General features: G+C 40.9%; 1 protein-coding gene across 2 annotated transcripts in view; it reads right to left on the bottom strand.

Annotated features, from left to right (window-relative positions):
- The window catches only part of spock3 (SPARC (osteonectin), cwcv and kazal like domains proteoglycan 3), a 29,270-nt gene continuing 10,500 nt past the window's right edge, over positions 1 to 18,770 (bottom strand). For both annotated transcript variants that reach the window (XM_033624335.2, XM_033624332.2), the window contains exons 3-11: positions 13,116 to 13,155; positions 7,829 to 7,937; positions 7,016 to 7,124; positions 6,760 to 6,868; positions 5,655 to 5,768; positions 5,354 to 5,575; positions 4,267 to 4,329; positions 4,010 to 4,147; positions 1 to 2,347 (exon numbers count right to left, since the gene is read on the bottom strand). In XM_033624335.2, the coding sequence (XP_033480226.1) occupies positions 2,190 to 2,347; positions 4,010 to 4,147; positions 4,267 to 4,329; positions 5,354 to 5,575; positions 5,655 to 5,768; positions 6,760 to 6,868; positions 7,016 to 7,124; positions 7,829 to 7,937; positions 13,116 to 13,155 (1,062 nt within the window). In that variant the 3' untranslated portion in view covers positions 1 to 2,189. The remainder of the gene's footprint in view (positions 2,348 to 4,009; positions 4,148 to 4,266; positions 4,330 to 5,353; positions 5,576 to 5,654; positions 5,769 to 6,759; positions 6,869 to 7,015; positions 7,125 to 7,828; positions 7,938 to 13,115; positions 13,156 to 18,770) is intronic.

Below are 18,770 nucleotides of genomic sequence, written 5' to 3'. Positions count from 1 at the left end.
GTTGGTCAATATAGCTTTTATTTCAGCAAATCATACATACACTGTAAAAAAATGCATCTGTATCATAACCTTTAAACACTATCAAAGCTGTGATGACAGTGTGTGATTGGTTGAGAGTGGCTACAGTGTCTGAGGTCATCAAAACGATTTGCATGTCATCACACTCATGAAACGGCACACTTTAAGACTGAAATGTTTCCCAGTTTCTAAAGTGAATTGAAATTCCAAGTTAAAAGGAATGAGGGGAGCAAAGACAGAAAAGAAAAACAACTATTGGACAGTTAGATGGCACTTTTCAGGTCTTAACATGGAATTTCAACAGATGTTTGATTCAAAATGAAGCCCGAAGGCAGATTAGCAATTGAAAATTAACACAGGAGATCAGCTAAAATTAACATAGGAGCCCAGCCAATCCCAGGTCTGAATAAACAGTCTTGGGACTTGTCAAGAATCCACAAATCTGAGATCAGTTTCAGTTTTCAACCCTGACAGATATACACTATAAGTAGTTAGAGCAGATCAGGTACAAATCAAGCTTTTAAAACAAAGTAAAAGCAAAACACTGCAAGATGATCATCTTCTTTTTTAATATATATATAAAGCTGTCTAAACCAAAGCTTCCTCTAGCCAGTGTACTAATATATAAAACATTTTCAAATCCAGCTGATTCTGTTTGTGTGTTTTTATGCCTTAACTGCTAAGTATATCTGTGCTTCTCTACATTCTAGCTATCCTATGTAACAAATCAAAAGATCTGAAATATGGCCTATGTTAACACCATCATAAGAGAGACCCAAAACACAAGCCATACCAAAACCCAAATAGTATCTGAGCTTGCCAGTAAAGCCACTCTTATGCAGTGTAATGACGAGCTTAAGTCAGTCCAGTGAGCATGCTTCTCACGCTATCACCGCCATTTGTCCTTACCGGTAAAAGGCACCTTACCCTTTATCTCCCACCAGACATTTTCAACAGGTCCGCATGGCTCCGTGGTTTTATTACTGTGCAAGAGATTTATTCTGTTACGCTGTGTGCTCAAATCACGTTAAGACTCACATCTGATAAATTTAAAACATCAACTGCGATGAGGTTTTGTTTGAGCTCACTGACGTATTAAAGGTCAGTAAACTTTTTGTTTTTTTTTTAAATCACAGACTTTGTGGCTCAAGCAGTTTATAACTATGCAAGTGCAGTTTCATCTGTACATGCTTGAAGGAATTTTTCACCCTCAAGCTCCATTATGATTTGAGTTCCACAAAGGTTTCGCCTCTGGTTCTACAGACTGAAACAACATCACGCAGGATTAGACATGCTACGACAAATCTGTTTCATCTTCTGTATTCCTCCGACAATGGATTAGAAAAATAGATAATAATATTTTCCCCCCTAACACCACCGGCCAAGCAGTAATTTGTCTTTCCTTGTTGCTGAGCCTTTGAGATGATTTGACTTGATTTGTGTCTCTGTGAAAACAGCTAGCATGTCAGTTCTGATTGTTATCCAACTCAAACTGTTTTTTTGTTGTTGTCGTTGTTGTTGCCTTAATTCTCCTAATGAAGCATGTCTAACTCTTATCTTGTTTTTCCACACAGTTACAGTCACAGTTACAAATCAAGATCAAAAGAAACCTAAAGAGTGCAATATTCTCTTATCTACATCATCAACATCCCACCTATACACAGGAACATTTGATAAGGAGTAAACGGGTGGGGGGAGGAGAGGAAGAGGACGAAGGAATCAAGAAGGGGGAAATCTCTTTAACATTGCGCCTCAGGCATCAACACACTCAGACATCAGAGTGCTGCACAAGGACAGGACACACTATAAGACATGGACTGTCCAATGAAGGGAGAGGTCTTTGCACATGTGGCCAAATCCAAAGCAATGGACTGGTCGTCGATAAGTCCTTGTCATGGTCTCTGGTTGGCACACACACAAGTGAACGAGTGCCATTAACTGATCATATTTTTTACTTAGAGAGGAAAAGAAATCATAAACGTTTGCCAGGAATATTGTTTTTTTTTCTTTTCTCTTTTTTTTTTTAACGTATGAACAAACAATACACAGAGAGTAGTCCATAGGCTGTTAGTACGATTAAGTATCTGCCTGGGGAGTCACCTAGAAACGTGCAGTTTGACCAAACAAACAGTTTTCTCTTTTTTCTTTTTTTGTAATTTTTTTTTTAAAAATTACGACAGATATTCGTCGTTGTCGTCATCATCATCCTCATCTTCGTCGTCCTCATCATCCATCCCAGCCTGGTCATCAAGGACAAAGGAATCTTCGTCATCATCGGTGAACAGCGAGTCTCCGCTGCCGAGGTCCCCAGAAGACTCCAAAATCACGCCTAGAAGCAGAAAATAAATTAAATCATACAACTTAAGGGGTCATCTCAGGAAATGGTTAGTAAATGGTTGTATTAGAAGATTGACACTACTTTCATCTGTACACGGTCAATATGAACCTTAGGTTAGCTTAGCTTAGCATAAAGCAACCTAGCCTGGCAACCTCACAATGAGGTCAAGGCTCTTTGAAGTAATCATGCATACTGAACACATAAACCCTATTAAATCACAATTTGGTCATATGCTTCAGTGTTTTTAGGATTTAAAAAACATTTATCAGTTTTGACAGGTGGATGTTGTTCTTTATGCTGAGATGAACTATCTGGCTGCTGGCGGTAGCTTCAAACTGAAGGAACAGAACTCTTAGCAAGCAAGCAAATTAATCTATCTCCCAAAATGTCCCTCTATTCTGGTAACAGTTTAATGATACAAATACATCGTGGTGACAGATTTAATGTGGTACAAAAAAGAAAATTGTTGACACCAAATGGCAACGTCCAGGCCTGAGGATTTAAGCCAGTGCAGAAGTGCCTCTAATGGCCACTTGAGGCTGGCTCCAAGAGTGAGTCAATCCTATCGCTTAATTTCAACATTCATGACAACTGGATGGGTTTTTATATAACAAACCTGTTTAAATATTATTAAGGTTTAAAGTTCTGCATAATAAAGGGTGTAGTCGCTTTGAGTGACAGGTGGGTGCCATCTGTTGACAAGTGGTTACAACACCAACAAAGCTGGTTAGGTAACAAAGCCATGGCATAACCCTTGAAGGTAGTTGTAAAGGGCCCTAATCAGAGACTTGACAGGGAATCATTAAAAACATCAAAGAAAATAAATTATTGATTTAATTTTAAAATTGTAATTGTTTATTATAGTTTATTTGGAGTAAGCATGTAATTTTGTTATAGACTATTGGCTATTTTACAAAAGTTGGCAATCATTCATAAGGGCCCATTCTCCACGCAACACATTGTTGAAGGGCCCACTTTCTCTATGCCCCCCAACAGGCTCCAGTGCAACCACATTATCTTCACTGTCTATATTTACACCCCTGCCCTAGATTCATAGCTTACAGATGTAGCCATAGCTGTCACTATTTCGGTGTGTTTATTGTAACATTTTGGTTGCCTAAAAAAAAACTTGTTCAGCACTTAGTTGTACTAAAAGACCCTCTAAGGAGTTGAATATTCAGTTTTTCAAGTAAGTACATTTTGTTGTAATGGTTATAAGCCTCATTTTCACAAAAAATAGCATTAGCATTATCACAGCTAGCAAATTTCCTAGGATAACACAGGAATGGCCCGCCTTATGTTGTGTTCACACCAGTTGAATGACTTGAAATACGGAACTTAAGTGGAGTTTATGAAGCCAGCAATGCAATTATGCCTCATACGCTTATTCATTAAAAGTTGAAAAATCTGAACTACAGCGACCAATTCATGCTGCGATTCGCTCATAGGTAACCATAGCTGTAAATCTACCATGCTATTCAAGCAGCTAACATTAGACTTAGCTACGTCCATTATTTTATACAGTCTGTGGCTGACATGAAAATCTATGATTTATTTCCTCCCTGATGCCTCAACCAAATCAGGCAGTATCTCTCTGCTGTGTCACTCACACACAGAAACATGATACTCTTTTCTCCCCCGAGTTTTGCCTACCGCAGTTTGCAGAGCCATGGGTGCGTGAACCTGCCACCTCGTTGCCATAGCGATCCACACACCAGCACTGGCCGCTGCTGCTGTGACACTGGTGGGACCTGTAGTAACCTTCCTCATCACAGGATGGCAGGTACTGACCTATACATACAAGCCAAAATACACAGACACACACAAAGAATTAGGATTAACACACGGTTTATGTGTGTGCGCTTTTGTGTGTGTTTGAGTGTGTGTGTGTGTGTGTGTGTGTGTCTCACCAAGCAGTTTCTTCCCTGCTGTCTTTTTGTTGATACTGGACAGCTCTGCTTTACAAGGGGAATCTGAAAAGGAGAGACAAGGGACGCTGGTAACAAACTGCAGAAGTCTGCTTTTCTGGGAATGCATCTGTTTGAATGAACTTTGCTTCCTTTGTGTACTTTTTGCTTACGTGGTGTTGTTATCCTGCAGTCTTTGCTTTAACAAGTGCAGCTCCGGTGACTCATCTGTAAATACTGTTTCTTTATGACCAAAAAAGCTAATTTTCGTTCGTTGTCTCATACAATGGCATTCTAATGCAATGTATCACATTGTATTTTGCCGCCTTTCATTGTATTATACAGAGTACAGTAATGTATTTTGTACATGTCGAGGAAGAAAATGCCATTTTGATTGAATGGAAGGTGTCTATTATTTCTATGTCTGTGGAAGTTACATTAGATATTTAAAGTTCTGGTTAATTACAACTTGGGTCTTGTTTTAAGAGCTCTAGCTACAATTTCTATCAGGTTATGACAACAATCTGCATATGTAGAAAAATCAAAGTATGAAAGAGCCAACAAGTGGTCGGGATGAGAGCCAGCACCTCCAAGTCTGAGACCATGGTTCTTCGTCGAACAAAGGTGGATTGCACCCTCTGGGTTGGGAGAGAGTTACTGTCTCAAGCAAAGTATTCCAAGTATCTTAGGGTCTTATTCACGAGTGTGTACGAGAACAGCTACAGTAAACACAGTCAGTCACAATTAAGCCTGAGAGTTATTCTGTTGTGATGGATGTTTACAACGGACAGTTTAATAGTGGGTAATAATTTTCCCGTTTGCATTTAACTTCTCTTCCAAATATGGTTTGGTTAACTTTAGGGCTTTGTTTTAAATCCGCATGATTGTCTACTAATGTTTCATACTTCTGTTTCTTATAATATATGAAACCTAAGAAAATAAGTTGCATAAAATCAGAACTTTTTTTGTAATATCCTGCATCACAAGACACTGATTGAAGCTGAGTGACATCTGTGTTTGCATGAATATCCAGGTGTGAATACATTGGGAGGGGTTTGTATTTGCATGTGAGTGCAAGGAGATACCATACCTGTGTACCTTTGGAAGCACGTGCACCACTCAGAGCTGGTTATAACTTTGTCAGCACGTGTATCGCAGGATTTGAAAAAGGCGTCAGAGCACGGCTCGTTCCTGTCCAGGTAGAGACTCTTAATCTCTGATTGGTCCAGCTGGACGTCAAAGTTTGTGTCCAGCCGGGAGAACATCCAGCCCAGAGGGTCCTTACAAATAGGTGACGCCCCGACCTCGAACTCTGCAGGGAATGCATAATACATGAAAAAAGTGTTGTGCATTTTCTCCTTTCTCTGCTTTGTAAATGCCACGTGACTCACTGTTCTTCTCTGGCTTCTGGATCTTGACTCTCTTGTGGTTGCCGTTCTCGTGCAGCACTCTAAACCAGTCTCTCAGACGACTCACCACCTCCTTCAGGTCCGACTCACTGCACACTGAGGAACAACAACACTAACAATTAATGATGATAAAGTGATACTTTATTGTCTCCCTACTCAAGGGCGTCACTTTGTATTGAAAAGTGGTGGGGACATAAGGGCTGCGGTAAGAAAAGTTTTAAAATGATCTTATGTGATTTTACGCAGTGTAATGGGGGGATCAGTGTGAGGTCAGAGTAATTAATTATGGTGGATTGACATATCTTAGGCTACAAGGGCATAGGTTTTGTTTCAACATTAGGGGACACATAAGAAATGTGGGTCTGGGGGTTCTCTCCCAGGAAATTAAGAGCATCATACACTTCATTTCCTGCATCTTTATGTACCAATTTAGGGTGGAAATTAATTTATGGAAAGGAAAACTCAGATGTCTAGCCTAAGGTGACAACATAATGGAATATAAGGCAATAAAGCTCTCAGCTATTCTGTATTGCTTTCAAATATTTATTCTCCTGTAGATCAGCTTTTCTCATTTACTGTTATCCCAGCTGAGTCTACACACATGTAGGCAGGATTTACTCTTCCGTCCTTGTTTGTTTGGGAAAGTAACCTCTTTTTAAATGTAGTGTGGCATCTTTTCACATCAATGACACATTCATTTATTTTAATTCATTTAAAATGCCCTGGACATTTTTAGCTTGTGTGTGCTCTGTGTTCACACTGAGAGAATGGAAACTTCGTACAAGAAGGAACTGAAGAATCTGATAAAGTTACTGATAATACATGTTTTTGGGTCATTTTAGAGTCAGTGGGGCTTTTTTTAGGTTACTTTTTTGGCAGTGTACAGGGTCAACTTTCGCACGGCTGCCCTGAAACTTGTTGAGATTTAGTGTGACTTTATCAGGGCAGTAGAGCTTTAGCTTGCCAGAAAGGGAGCTTTAACAATGTTTTGGACACCATGGAAGACTTTCTAATTGAGGAGAATTTACTGTTCTCCTGCAAAATATCCTAGCTTGCAGCGTGCAGTGATGTCTGCAGAACTGTGTACCTTTCTTCTCTGCTGAGGTCTGTTCAGGCTGAGAGGGGCAAGGACACATGCCAGAGCACTTCACAGCGATCTTCTTTCCTGTGATGCATGCCTGGTACTCTAACTTGCACTGAGCAGGAGTGACAGACACAGAAACAGAAGGGACGAGACAGAAGAGGAAGTAAAATCAGGATGTGTGTCTCATCAAGAGGAAATGAAAAGTAAAATGTGTGCTCAGATGTCTCTATTATGGGAGAGAGCCTGTGTATGCGGGTACCTTGGTGGAGTAGGAGTGGCCATCAGTTCCACAAACAGGAGAAGGGTGAACCACAGGGCATGGTTTGCACTTTGAGCCTGGACTCTGGTACAAACTGGCATCTTTGAAACTAGAGAGGAGATTCAAAAGCCTTATGTCACACCCACACACTGAACATCTGACTGCATGCATATAAAAATATTTCAAATTATGTTATTGGACGTTGTCTCCATCATACCCAAACTAATGTTTTCTAAGCATTTTGTATCTGTGATGTGTTTTCTTGTTCTTACATCCATTTCAGAAATGAGACAAGGATTAGGATTTATATGTGATTATTTTCTGATTTGCTGGCACTGTGCAGTGGTAATTGTGTTGTTGCTAAGAATGGGAAATGAGGTCAGTATGGCGTTACTGTCCTCTGTCCAGTCTGCAGTGTCCCAGACAGACACACACACATACAAAGCCCATTCATATCACTTGGCAGGACTTTGTGTCCGTTGTAAGGCAGTGCCAGTGCTGGGGTAATTGGACTAAACCGTAATGTCGCACAACAATCACAAGAGAGCCAGGCAACCAGTGGACCAGCTGGAAAAAGAGAAAACCAGTCAACCCTCTGGTGCTGCTGCATGAATAAGAGAGAAGAAAAAAGCTGAGGAAGGAGAAAAGAGATGGGAGGTGATAAAGAAATTTGATTTGCTCCTAATCCACTGCCAGTCGTGTCTCATTTCTGGCACCGAAATATCTAATGCATATTTAAAGCACAGCTTCAGAACTTGAGCCTGTTTAAAAGAGCAAGTGTGTGTGTTTGTGTGTGTGTTTATGCATTCTTACCTGACTCTCCTCTGGCTGACACAAGTGGCAGTCTTATAATCCTCAGCCACACACACCTTGTGGCGACTGCATTTGATCTTCAGACAGGGATCTTTGGCTGGATCAAGGCCTAAAAAACCACACAAAACAAGATATAGAGTGAAAACTCTTTTCAGTGTGCATATGCATATTGTATATGTGTGTGTGCAACCAAAACACAAAACTAATTTCATTGTGAGGAATATGTGCCATGTGTGCCTGTATTATTATATTTTTTATAGCGTATTTTAGTTTGGTATCCTTTTTTTTTTTTACATCTAATTGTTGAGTGTAAAGTTTCACCTTTAATTATTTTTAGTCGTTATCTTCTTTTTTTTATTTATGTGGATTTTGTTTATTATGATTATCATCAATAATAATATGAACTGCTGGAGACCAACCACATCAGAGAGGGGACAGCTTTCTTCTTATTTACTTATTGCACAACTGGAGCTTTTTACAGCATGATTACAGTACATTATGTTGCAACACATTTTCGTCAAATATCGCCGTTTGGTCAGTAGACTTTCACACGCAACATAACCTTCTGCATCTCTTGTTGATGTTCCGCGAATGCCGTGTCAATTTACACTTGTTTCATGCAAGTGTATCTTTAAAATACACTAACGTTTTCACTGAAGATGAATTGTTTCTGCTTATAAGATGCATACAGTCTTTTTTTAAGATTATTTTTTGGGCTTATACATAGGACATCTCAGAGAGATAGGAAACATTGGAAAGAGAGGAGCGATGACATGCGGCAAAGGGCCACGGGCTGGAATCGAATCCGGGCTGCTATGGAGGACTCTGAAAGCTTACAGATACAGCAGTACCACCAGAGATCTTGGAAGCAGTGTAGCGTTCAAGCAAGACACAACCGTACGAGACAAAGAACAATATACAGTGAAATTAGTGAAAAGAATTCTACATCGACTTGTCGTGATGTACAGTACAGGCCAAAAGTTTGGACACACCTTCTCATTCAATGTGTTTTCTTTATTTTCATGACTATTTACATTGTAGATTCTCACTGAAGGCATCAAAACTATGAATGAACACATGTGGAGTTATGTACTTAACAAAAAAAAAAGGTGAAATAACTGAAAACATGTTTTATATTCTAGTTTCTTCAAAATAGCCACCCTTTGCTCTGATTACTGCTTTGCACACTCTTGGCATTCTCTCCATGAGCTTCAAGAGGTAGTCACCTGAAATGGTTTCCACTTCACAGGTGTGCCTTATCAGGGTTAATTAGTGGAATTTCTTGCTTTATCAATGGGGTTGGGACCATCAGTTGTGTTGTGCAGAAGTCAGGTTAATACACAGCCGACAGCCCTATTGGACAACTGTTAAAATTCATATTATGGCAAGAACCAATCAGCTAACTAAAGAAAAACGAGTGGCCATCATTACTTTAAGAAATGAAGGTCAGTCAGTCCGGAAAATTGCAAAAACTTTAAATGTGTCCCCAAGTGGAGTCGCAAAAACCATCAAGCGCTACAACGAAACTGGCACACATGAGGACCAACCCAGGAAAGGAAGACCAAGAGTCACCTCTGCTTCTGAGGATAAGTTCATCCGAGTCACCAGCCTCAGAAATCGCAAGTTAACAGCAGCTCAGATCAGAGACCAGATGAATGCCACACAGAGTTCTAGCAGCAGACCCATCTCTAGAACAACTGTTAAGAGGAGACTGTGCGAATCAGGCCTTCATGGTCAAATAGCTGCTAGGAAACCACTGCTAAGGAGAGGCAACAAGCAGAAGAGATTTGTTTGGGCCAAGAAACACAAGGAATGGACATTAGACCAGTGGAAATCTGTGCTTTGGTCTGATGAGTCCAAATTTGAGATCTTTGGTTCCAACCGCCGTGTCTTTGTGAGACGCAGAAAAGGTGAACGGATGGATTCCACATGCCTGGTTCCCACTGTGAAGCATGGAGGAGGAGGTGTGATGGTGTGGGGGTGTTTTGCTGGTGACACTGTTGGGGATTTATTCAAAATTGAAGGCACACTGAACCAGCATGGCTACCACAGCATCCTGCAGCGACATGCCATCCCATCCGGTTTGCGTTTAGTTGGACGATCATTTATTTTTCAACAGGACAATGACCCCAAACACACCTCCAGGCTGTGTAAGGGCTATTTGACCAAGAAGGAGAGTGATGGAGTGCTGCGGCAGATGACCTGGCCTCCACAGTCACCGGACCTGAACCCAATCGAGATGGTTTGGGGTGAGCTGGACCGCAGAGTGAAGGCAAAGGGGCCAACAAGTGCTAAACACCTCTGGGAACTCCTTCAAGACTGTTGGAAAACCATTTCAGGTGACTACCTCTTGAAGCTCATGGAGAGAATGCCAAGAGTGTGCAAAGCAGTAATCAGAGCAAAGGGTGGCTATTTTGAAGAAACTAGAATATAAAACATGTTTTCAGTTATTTCACCTTTTTTTGTTAAGTACATAACTCCACATGTGTTCATTCATAGTTTTGATGCCTTCAGTGAGAATCTACAATGTAAATAGTCATGAAAATAAAGAAAACGCATTGAATGAGAAGGTGTGTCCAAACTTTTGGCCTGTACTGTATATACTGGTCCCATAGACCACTGCCGTCTACAATGCTGCCTCAGTGTAAAGGTACAATATTACGACCTCCTCCACTGTCGCTTCGTTTGTTGTTGTGTGAAAATTATGACTCTGCCCTCTATTAGCTGCATCTATGCCATCATAAAGAACACATGGAAATATGAAGGTTGTGATGATTACAACATTTGAAATAGATGTATCTATTTTCATACATAAAGGGAGTAAAGATGAGCCTTAATAGTCAGGGGTTTGTTGGACCCGTCCACCTGCCATCCCACCTGCCCCATAGGGGACTTTCCAGCTCCTTACATTACGTTGTTACTGGCAGTGTTTCAAACTGACACTGGCTGGCAGGTTTATAAACTGACACCGCACAGTGGTGTATGGGATGGTTTTACTGTTTGTGTTTTTTCTTTTTATTCTTCTTCTATAAATTCTGCACATATTTCTAATTCTTTTCCTTTGTTCTATGTATACTGCTGTGGTTCATCATGTCAAGGGGTCAAGGGGAGGGTTTGTGACAAAAATAGAGTGTTTAAAGAAGTAAGTAATTTAAAAAAAATCAATCAATAAAAATACTTTTGCTATTTTATATGATGACATGTTCTAATTAGGGAGAGCTTATATCTCTGCCTAACCTGTTAAATGTATAAAACACAGCGTCTCTAGCTAAAGAGCTTTAAAAAAAAAAGACCTAGCCCATGAGCACAAACAGAGAGGAAATCTTCCAAGGTTACATTTCCCTTTTGTTCTTTGAAATCCTAGATCAAGGATTCTTAGTTAAACCATGTACTTCCTTTTCATTTTTACAGATTCAAGCTGTGCAGAGAGGTGTTTGAGATACGTGTGTGTGTGTGTGTGTGTGTGTGTGTGTGTTAATTCTAGCCACTGTCTCTTCACTTACTGGCAATGCCTCTCTCACGCTGAACTGAAAGCCATAATACCATTAAGTATCCTTACAGCTAAAAACAGGTGGAGCTGGTAATAGAGGCTACTTCTGACCTTAAATCATCCCTCACTAAGTGTCACTCTCATGTGTGTTCTTGCTGAGATCCTCAAACTGATCTGGTATCAGATCTCATAGCTGAGGGGCCATATGCTGCCTTGAGAGCTGGTTTTAGATCTGACTGTCAGACTGAGGGTGTGATCCTTGATGGTAAAGACAAGCTAGCTGTTTCTGACCGCTGGTCAGCCTTCAGTGTGGCACCTATGGTGCAGGATCTAAGGCCTTCAGCTGATCTCAGAACAGTTTGTGAATGACCTCTGCTCTAAAGACCCTTACTGTAATCCCTGAGCAGCTTTGGCAGATTATCCGGCCTCCATCCTCCCAACGCAGCATCTAATGCTATTGTTTTCCTGACATGTCTGTGTGTGTGAGTGTGTTTGAGGTTACAGTGATGAGTGAGAGTGAATGTGTTCATGTCATGGTGTGCCTGGATGTGTGTATGAGCTTATCGCTGTCTGTAATACAATGGGGAATTAGATGATCAAAGAATAGAAAATCATTGTCAACAGTAGATGTTAGCTACCATCATCAACATAAATCACCTGGTTGATGTAGTGAAAAAAACTGAGGATAACCTGGAAATAACACACACTCACATCATGGGTGGATAATGAGACAATGGGCCCCTGGGCACAAACGTGCAAAAGGTGCCACCACCTCTCCTTCACAGGATCAAGACACACACTGTGCTGGTTTTGCCTCTGTCATGGTTGTTGTTGTCTTTTTGTAGTTGTCAGCATTTTTTGTAGTTTTGTGTCTGTTTGTGGTCATTTTGTGTCTCTTTGTAGTTCCTTTGCATCTCTTTGTGGTTGTTGTGTGTCTCTTTGATGTAATTTTGTGTCTTTTTGAGATATATTTGTCTCTTTTTTGGTCGTTTTGTGTCGCTTTATAGTCATTCTGTGTTGTGTTGTAGTTTCTTTCTATCTCTTTGTGGTCATTCTGGGGTTCTGTGAAGTCTTTTTGTGTCTCTTCGTTATTCCTTTGCATCTCTTTTTCAGGTTATTTTGTGTCTGAGGGGTATATTTGTGTTTTTTTGGCTGTTTTGTATCGCTTTGTTGTCGTTTTGTGTCTCTTTGAGATATATTTGGATCTTTCGTGGTTGTTTGTGTCTCCTTGTAGTTCTGTTGCATCGATTTTTGGTCATTTTGAGTCTCTTCCTGGTCAATATTTGTTATTTTGAGTGATATTTTGCAGGTGAAGGCCAGGGGGCCCCTAGACCTATGCCTGATAGGCCTATTTAGTCATCCATTCATGACTCGTATCCATACACCAAGTACTGTGAATGTCAAAATCTGTCTGATTTTTTCTTTTTTCTTTTTACCAGCATGACCTATAAGGAAAAATGATCCAAAGATCTAATGCTAATAGTTGATCTGTATAGGGGTACCACCTGTAGTCCTGGCATTGCATTTCACTTTATGTATTCATCAGTGAGTGATCATCACAGTCAGAACTTTTTTTAAAAGTTATATAGGTAACTGCCTGTGTTACCTAATACAGGTACCTTACACATTCTTAACTTTATGTATTCATTTACACTTTCTATTAATAAAATACCAGATTTGTTCAGCTTTGGAGGAGGTATGAATTCTCTTTGTCCTTTCTCATGTTTTTTGTTTGTTTGTTTGTTTTATCACAAAGCCAACAGCACAACCACTCGAGACTCTCTTCCTCACACCCACCTTGATCGAAGGGCTTGGATGGAGTCCATGTTCCAGGCTCCTGAAACAGGGTTAACCAATAAACACAACCATAAAAATTCTGTTCAAATGACACTGAGAGTAAATAAGACATGACAAATACAAGACTATTAAGCTGTTATACAAACCTCCACTTCCTTTAGTAGAAAGCATTACACAGAGAGAGAATAAAGGGAGTTCATTTTGATTAGGCTTTTCTTTTTGGGTGAAAACATTCATAATGAAATATACTGATGGAAATCTGGGAAACACACACCAACACACCATCATGTACAAACAAATGGAGCATGCATTTATTTAATCAAGATAATGATTATGTTGTGACATCAGCTCTCAGCATAAGAAGGGGCCTGTGTGTTTGTGTGTGTGAGTGTGTGAGCAGTTTCATGTAGGAACTATTTTCTTTCTACCAAACGACACCTGCCAACCATATTACCATGCAGGAGGAAGCGTGCCTCTCCTGCCAGCTCACCTAGCACCACTGAGCTAGCTGATATTACAGCTCAGCCAAGGTGGACAACATTAATGTTTACATCTTGTGATGTCACAAGTACGAGCCTCTTAGTCATGAGTAGATGCACCCTTCCTCTTGCGTGTTGACACAGTTGGCGGGTGTAGTTCTGTAGAAAGAAAATAGTTCCTACATGAATGTGCTCACTCTGAGTTTTTCAGATATATGGTGCTTGGAGCACCACAAGCCGAGTGCCGTCTAGTTCCATTTTAACAGAGAGAAGGCAGACATCTCTACAGCTAATATCTGCAACACTCTGCAACTCACACCAAAACAATCAAGGAAAAATATGTATTTTTTAAATGGGGTGAACTGTCCCTTTAAGGAATTAAAGGGAATACTTTAAAGGGACATTGTGTAACATTTTCAGTTGTTTATTGGCAAAAATTGATGTCTGCATTCATAAATATGTCATCACTGGTGTACTATTACCTCCACCAATAATCTGACTTATTCTCGTAAAAGGAGAATTTCGGATTTGTTTGTACATTGTGCGGGTAAGTCATCTGTGGGGTTCCATTACGTTTCGCCATCTTGAGAATACACCCGCCAGCAAGGGACATACAGCACCGCCTTTGGCGTTTTCGTTGAGAACCAGCACTGCGTGACTGAGGAGCCGAAGGAGAGGAGCAAGAGGCGCTTCGCTACTACCCTGGCAAATTTGAAACAAAGTCACACTCTTTGAGCATAATGCAGGATCATGCACATGCAGCATCATGGGAGGGCTGCTGAGGGAGAATGGTAATGCAATCACAGGCCAGCGCCACTGTTGGCTGTTAGCCGCTGTTAGCGGCCAGTCGCTAACAGCCTCATCCCTCTCCTCGCATCACTGCGCCGCTGTTAGCTGTTAGCCACTGTTAGCCGCTGTTAGCCACTGTTAGCCACTGTTAGCGCTGGCCTGTGATTGTATTACCTTTCTCCTTCAGCAGCTCTCTCCACCTGGGAAAGGCAACCCCAGTGCTGACCCTTGTTTTTTTAATTCACCGGTCACGCTGCCTTTTTGATTCCCTTTTCCACTTTCTTGGCGACGAGGATTCCGTCTCCCGTGATGTTGCATAATACATGATCCTGCATTATGCTCAAAGAGTGGGACTTTGTTATGCGACAGTAGTGCCACTGGCCACTAACAGCTGTTAGCGGCGCAGTAATGCGAGGAGAGGGATGAGGTGTGTGAGGTTGAGCCACTTGTCAGTTGTCAAAGGACAAGACGTGATTGGTTTGTTTCAATTTACATCCGCCCCAACAGTCCTACGTTGTAAACACAGCCAGCATGGTGAGGACAGGGTTTGTCAACTCGCGTTGCGTGTGTCTGTGTAGGAGCCTGAATGAATACTCCATGTAGTATCGGATGACATGGTTTCATCAGTGTTATCATAGCTTTTTGGTACATAGCGGCTACAGTTGTTGCAATACGTGTTTGAAACAGTGAGGCGCTAGAGTGCGCCATCTGTTTGAATACAATATATGATTTCAGCGTTAGATGGCAGAAATTCCTACACACTGTGGCTTTAAGAGCACTTTTTCACTCAAATGTTCTGTATATAAAGAAACTACCACACTGTCAATTCTTTCCCAAAATGGTTTCAGAGTGAACTGTTTTTTAAAGCATTCCCAGATTTAGTCATATGGTTCTATCCTTTGCCTGTGGATGTGTTTCAGCAGTTGAAATAAGGATTGCATGGAGGTGAGTGATTTGCTTGCTTTTAATAGCAGGACAAGGAGGAGACACACCCAGGGGGTGCTGGCTCATGATGCAAGTGTAAAAGGAGCTTAAGAAACAGTGAGCTGTGTGTCTCTTTACTGAGTCTGAGTTCAGACATCTCATTCTCTGGTTTACTCTCAGTTCCTTCTCTGGGCATTCATTCAAATCCAATCCTGTGCTGCGTTCTCTCTCATTCTGTCATAATGATAACCTGTTCTGCACACGTGTGCGTCACACACTGTGTGTGTGTGAGAGAGACTCACTCAATTCTATATGCCAGAATAAATAGGAAGGGAGGGAGAAAAATAACATCAGCATAAATCCCACAATGTGGCCGAGCAGAGACGACTGTCTTATCCACCACGTGAAAGCTCTTTATTGAAGATTTGCACATTTTCATGTTCTCCACCAACAGGGTGTTTCAAACTCAGTTAAAGAGTCCCAAAGCTCCTAATTCCTCCATCTTCAGTTTTTTTAGTGTACAGTTCAATAATTTCTATGGACACAATGACCTCACCCTCTCACATGTACAGATTCTTTGCATGATTGTTATATATTTTCTGCATATAAAATTTACCATGGACATGGGTGGCATAGACAGCAGAGAGCTGAACTGACACAGGAAGGCCAGGGTAACATGAATTATAAAGCCGTTACCAATGATGATGCAGTAAAAACTAAAGGAAAGTGAAGCTGAATGTGCTTTAGAAAAAGCCCTTCAAAAGGCCCTTGTTTTACTTTTGTAAATCAAAATGGATCTTGTTTCATTGACTGTTTCACACTATTGCACTGTATATTAATTTTAAAAAGTAACACAGTGACAGCTGCAGTACTAATACTGAAGTAGTAATGTTTCAAGGTTGTCAAATACCACCACTTTGTCATACCCCTCAGCATCTGATAGGGACGCACAGAGCACCCTTTAGCGTCTCTGTGTGACACAGAGCTGAAACACATTGTACAAGCCCATCTCACTTCTAAGTTGTTGAATACCAGCACTTGGTCAGTGACTCCCGGTGTCAGAAACCATCAAAAAAGCTGCCTACAGTGACAGGGGAATACGCGGCAGGACAACAACATAAGTTAAGGGGGCGGAAGTCTGAGTAGAGCTGGTGGGAGGGGTGGTGGACGGGTCCAACAACCACCGACATGCATCTGGGAGGCTGGTGTTCACTTCCCGTATGATAGTAAAACCAAACCCTGTTCTTTTTTCCTAAACCCAACCATGTAATTTTATTGGCATAACCAAACCACATGTGTGTGTTGTCTAAACATAGCCTCTTGCATTTGTTGTTGAAGGAAAAAAAAAATCAATTCTCAGGGTACTGACGTAGTGCATTTATTTTGAAAGAGACAGTATGCAAATTATACATTTCATGTGGAAACGAAGTGTGTTTTGAAAGCTAACAATGCATGTAACAGGCTGAAGTTGACACGGTGTCTCAGAACGTCAACAACCAGCACACCCAGGGTACCTTGCACATCATATCACGACATGGAAAGTATGTGACGAGGTCGGAGCGAGAATGTGTTGCACTGTAACAGGTGATTAATGTTGTGAAACGCATGCGGTTAGGTTTAGACAACAATACTACTTGGTTAGATTTAGAGAAAACATCATGTTTTGGGTTAAATTAAATATGTTTGTTAGGTAAGTCAGTGTGCAATGACTGTAGGCTACATAAATTACATTTTGTTACGTTAAAATTTTTTGTTTCATACAGGACAAAAGTACTTAAGTTGCGTAAAGATAGGTGAAAACAGTACTGACTTTTGGTTTCACATGGGATACGAACAGTGGTAGTGGTCTCCTGAGTGAAAGTCCAATTTTGGTTGAACCACCCAACACCCCTCCCTCCCACTCTATGCAGATCTTCTCGCTCTGTGTAGTCCATCAGTTGCTCTCAATGCTAAATATTGTCATGGATGGGTATTGCGCTGGAGTTAGTTAAAAACCCAATGCGTCTCAAAAAGATGCTAAAAGGTGCCTTTGATGTTGATATCACACACCAACGGGTGTGACAAAGTCACAGTACTTGACAACCTAGGGATGAAAATGGGCTGATTGTTGACAGTACCAAGTTCAAGGTTACAGTGCCTGCAGGGCAAAAAGTCAGTGTGTGAGTTTGGGTATGCTGAAGGGTGACTGGTTGAGAGTGAATACCTGTGTAAGTAAGTTCATAAAGATGCGGTACTACAGTACACTGTACTACTTCAGATTGCCTTTGGTATGAATGTTGGAGCAAATGTGGTATTGATTTTAGTCTGTAGTGCTCCCCAGGTGTTCTGGCTTGACAAGTTAGCAACACATGATGGAAGAAAGCTTCAGTGCTGGTTGAAATCTGGTGGTATATGTTATCTTGCTGACCACTTCACTGCTGTTTTGCAAAGTTAACAGTTTTTTTTTTGTTGGTTTTTTCAAACAGGCTGTACAATTTTCTTCAGGAAGCTAAAATACATTTGCATGTCTGTCTTGTCTGCTTGTTTGTGAGATGCAGTTTCAGTAATGTATGTTTGCTAGAGTGTCATCTGTGGCAGAGATGACAATGACACAATTTCGAACCTGCATTTCATGACACTGATACTTTTTTTGTTTTTGCGAGTACTGTAGTTTACTGTATCGCCTCAAACATTTATTGTTAACTGTTGCGAAACCCAAAGTAATTCTGTTTTTTCTTTTAGTATATCAGTGCACTTAAATCTGCATGACCTATGCTGAATGCAATTAATGAAGAATTGTTGCACCCTTTATTGATACACATGCTGCCTGATTGAAAGGGTTGCATATTATATTTATACAGTACTTCCCGCACTGTGGACTGTGAAGCTCAATTTAGGTATCTTTGCATCTGTGCATGTATGTCCTAAAACCCTTGTACTTTGATACTGTTTGCCACAAGATCCGAGTTATTTTTCAAAAGCATGACTTTAACCATCAGGAAGTTCTCTCACTTCCTTGCACTCCATAAGGTGAACAGGGTCAACACTGGCTTTTCCTCAGCTCTAATTAATTTCTTCTTCTTGTCCTTCATTGCTGGCCCTTTGTGACTCTCTGCATCTTCACAGACTCTTCATTACTAATTGCACCACCTCTCCCTCTCCACCTTACAATTCTGTATAGGTCCATGTTACAATGAGAGAAAATCCCAGTCCAGTCGCCAGAGGAAAATGTTGGCATTGTACGTTTCTGCAAACCACAAATTACATTTGTATGTTTCATGCATATCATATCATATACTTGTTTCTAAAGTGATGTAGTATATGAGGTGACTTAATCATCGGGAGGTGAGGGGGTGGTGGATGGTGTAACACCTAGGCGAGACGCCTGGCAAGCTGCTAACACTGTCATGGCTGTGTTTCCAGCGGCTTGTTAGCCCCCAAACATGGGTGTTTTTCAGGCAACCATCACTGTTTTTCCAGCGAG

Source organism: Epinephelus lanceolatus, chromosome 3 (genome assembly GCF_041903045.1).
Source record: "Epinephelus lanceolatus isolate andai-2023 chromosome 3, ASM4190304v1, whole genome shotgun sequence".
Lineage (NCBI taxonomy): Eukaryota > Metazoa > Chordata > Actinopteri > Perciformes > Serranidae > Epinephelus > Epinephelus lanceolatus.
This window is presented reverse-complemented; position numbering and strand designations above follow the sequence as displayed.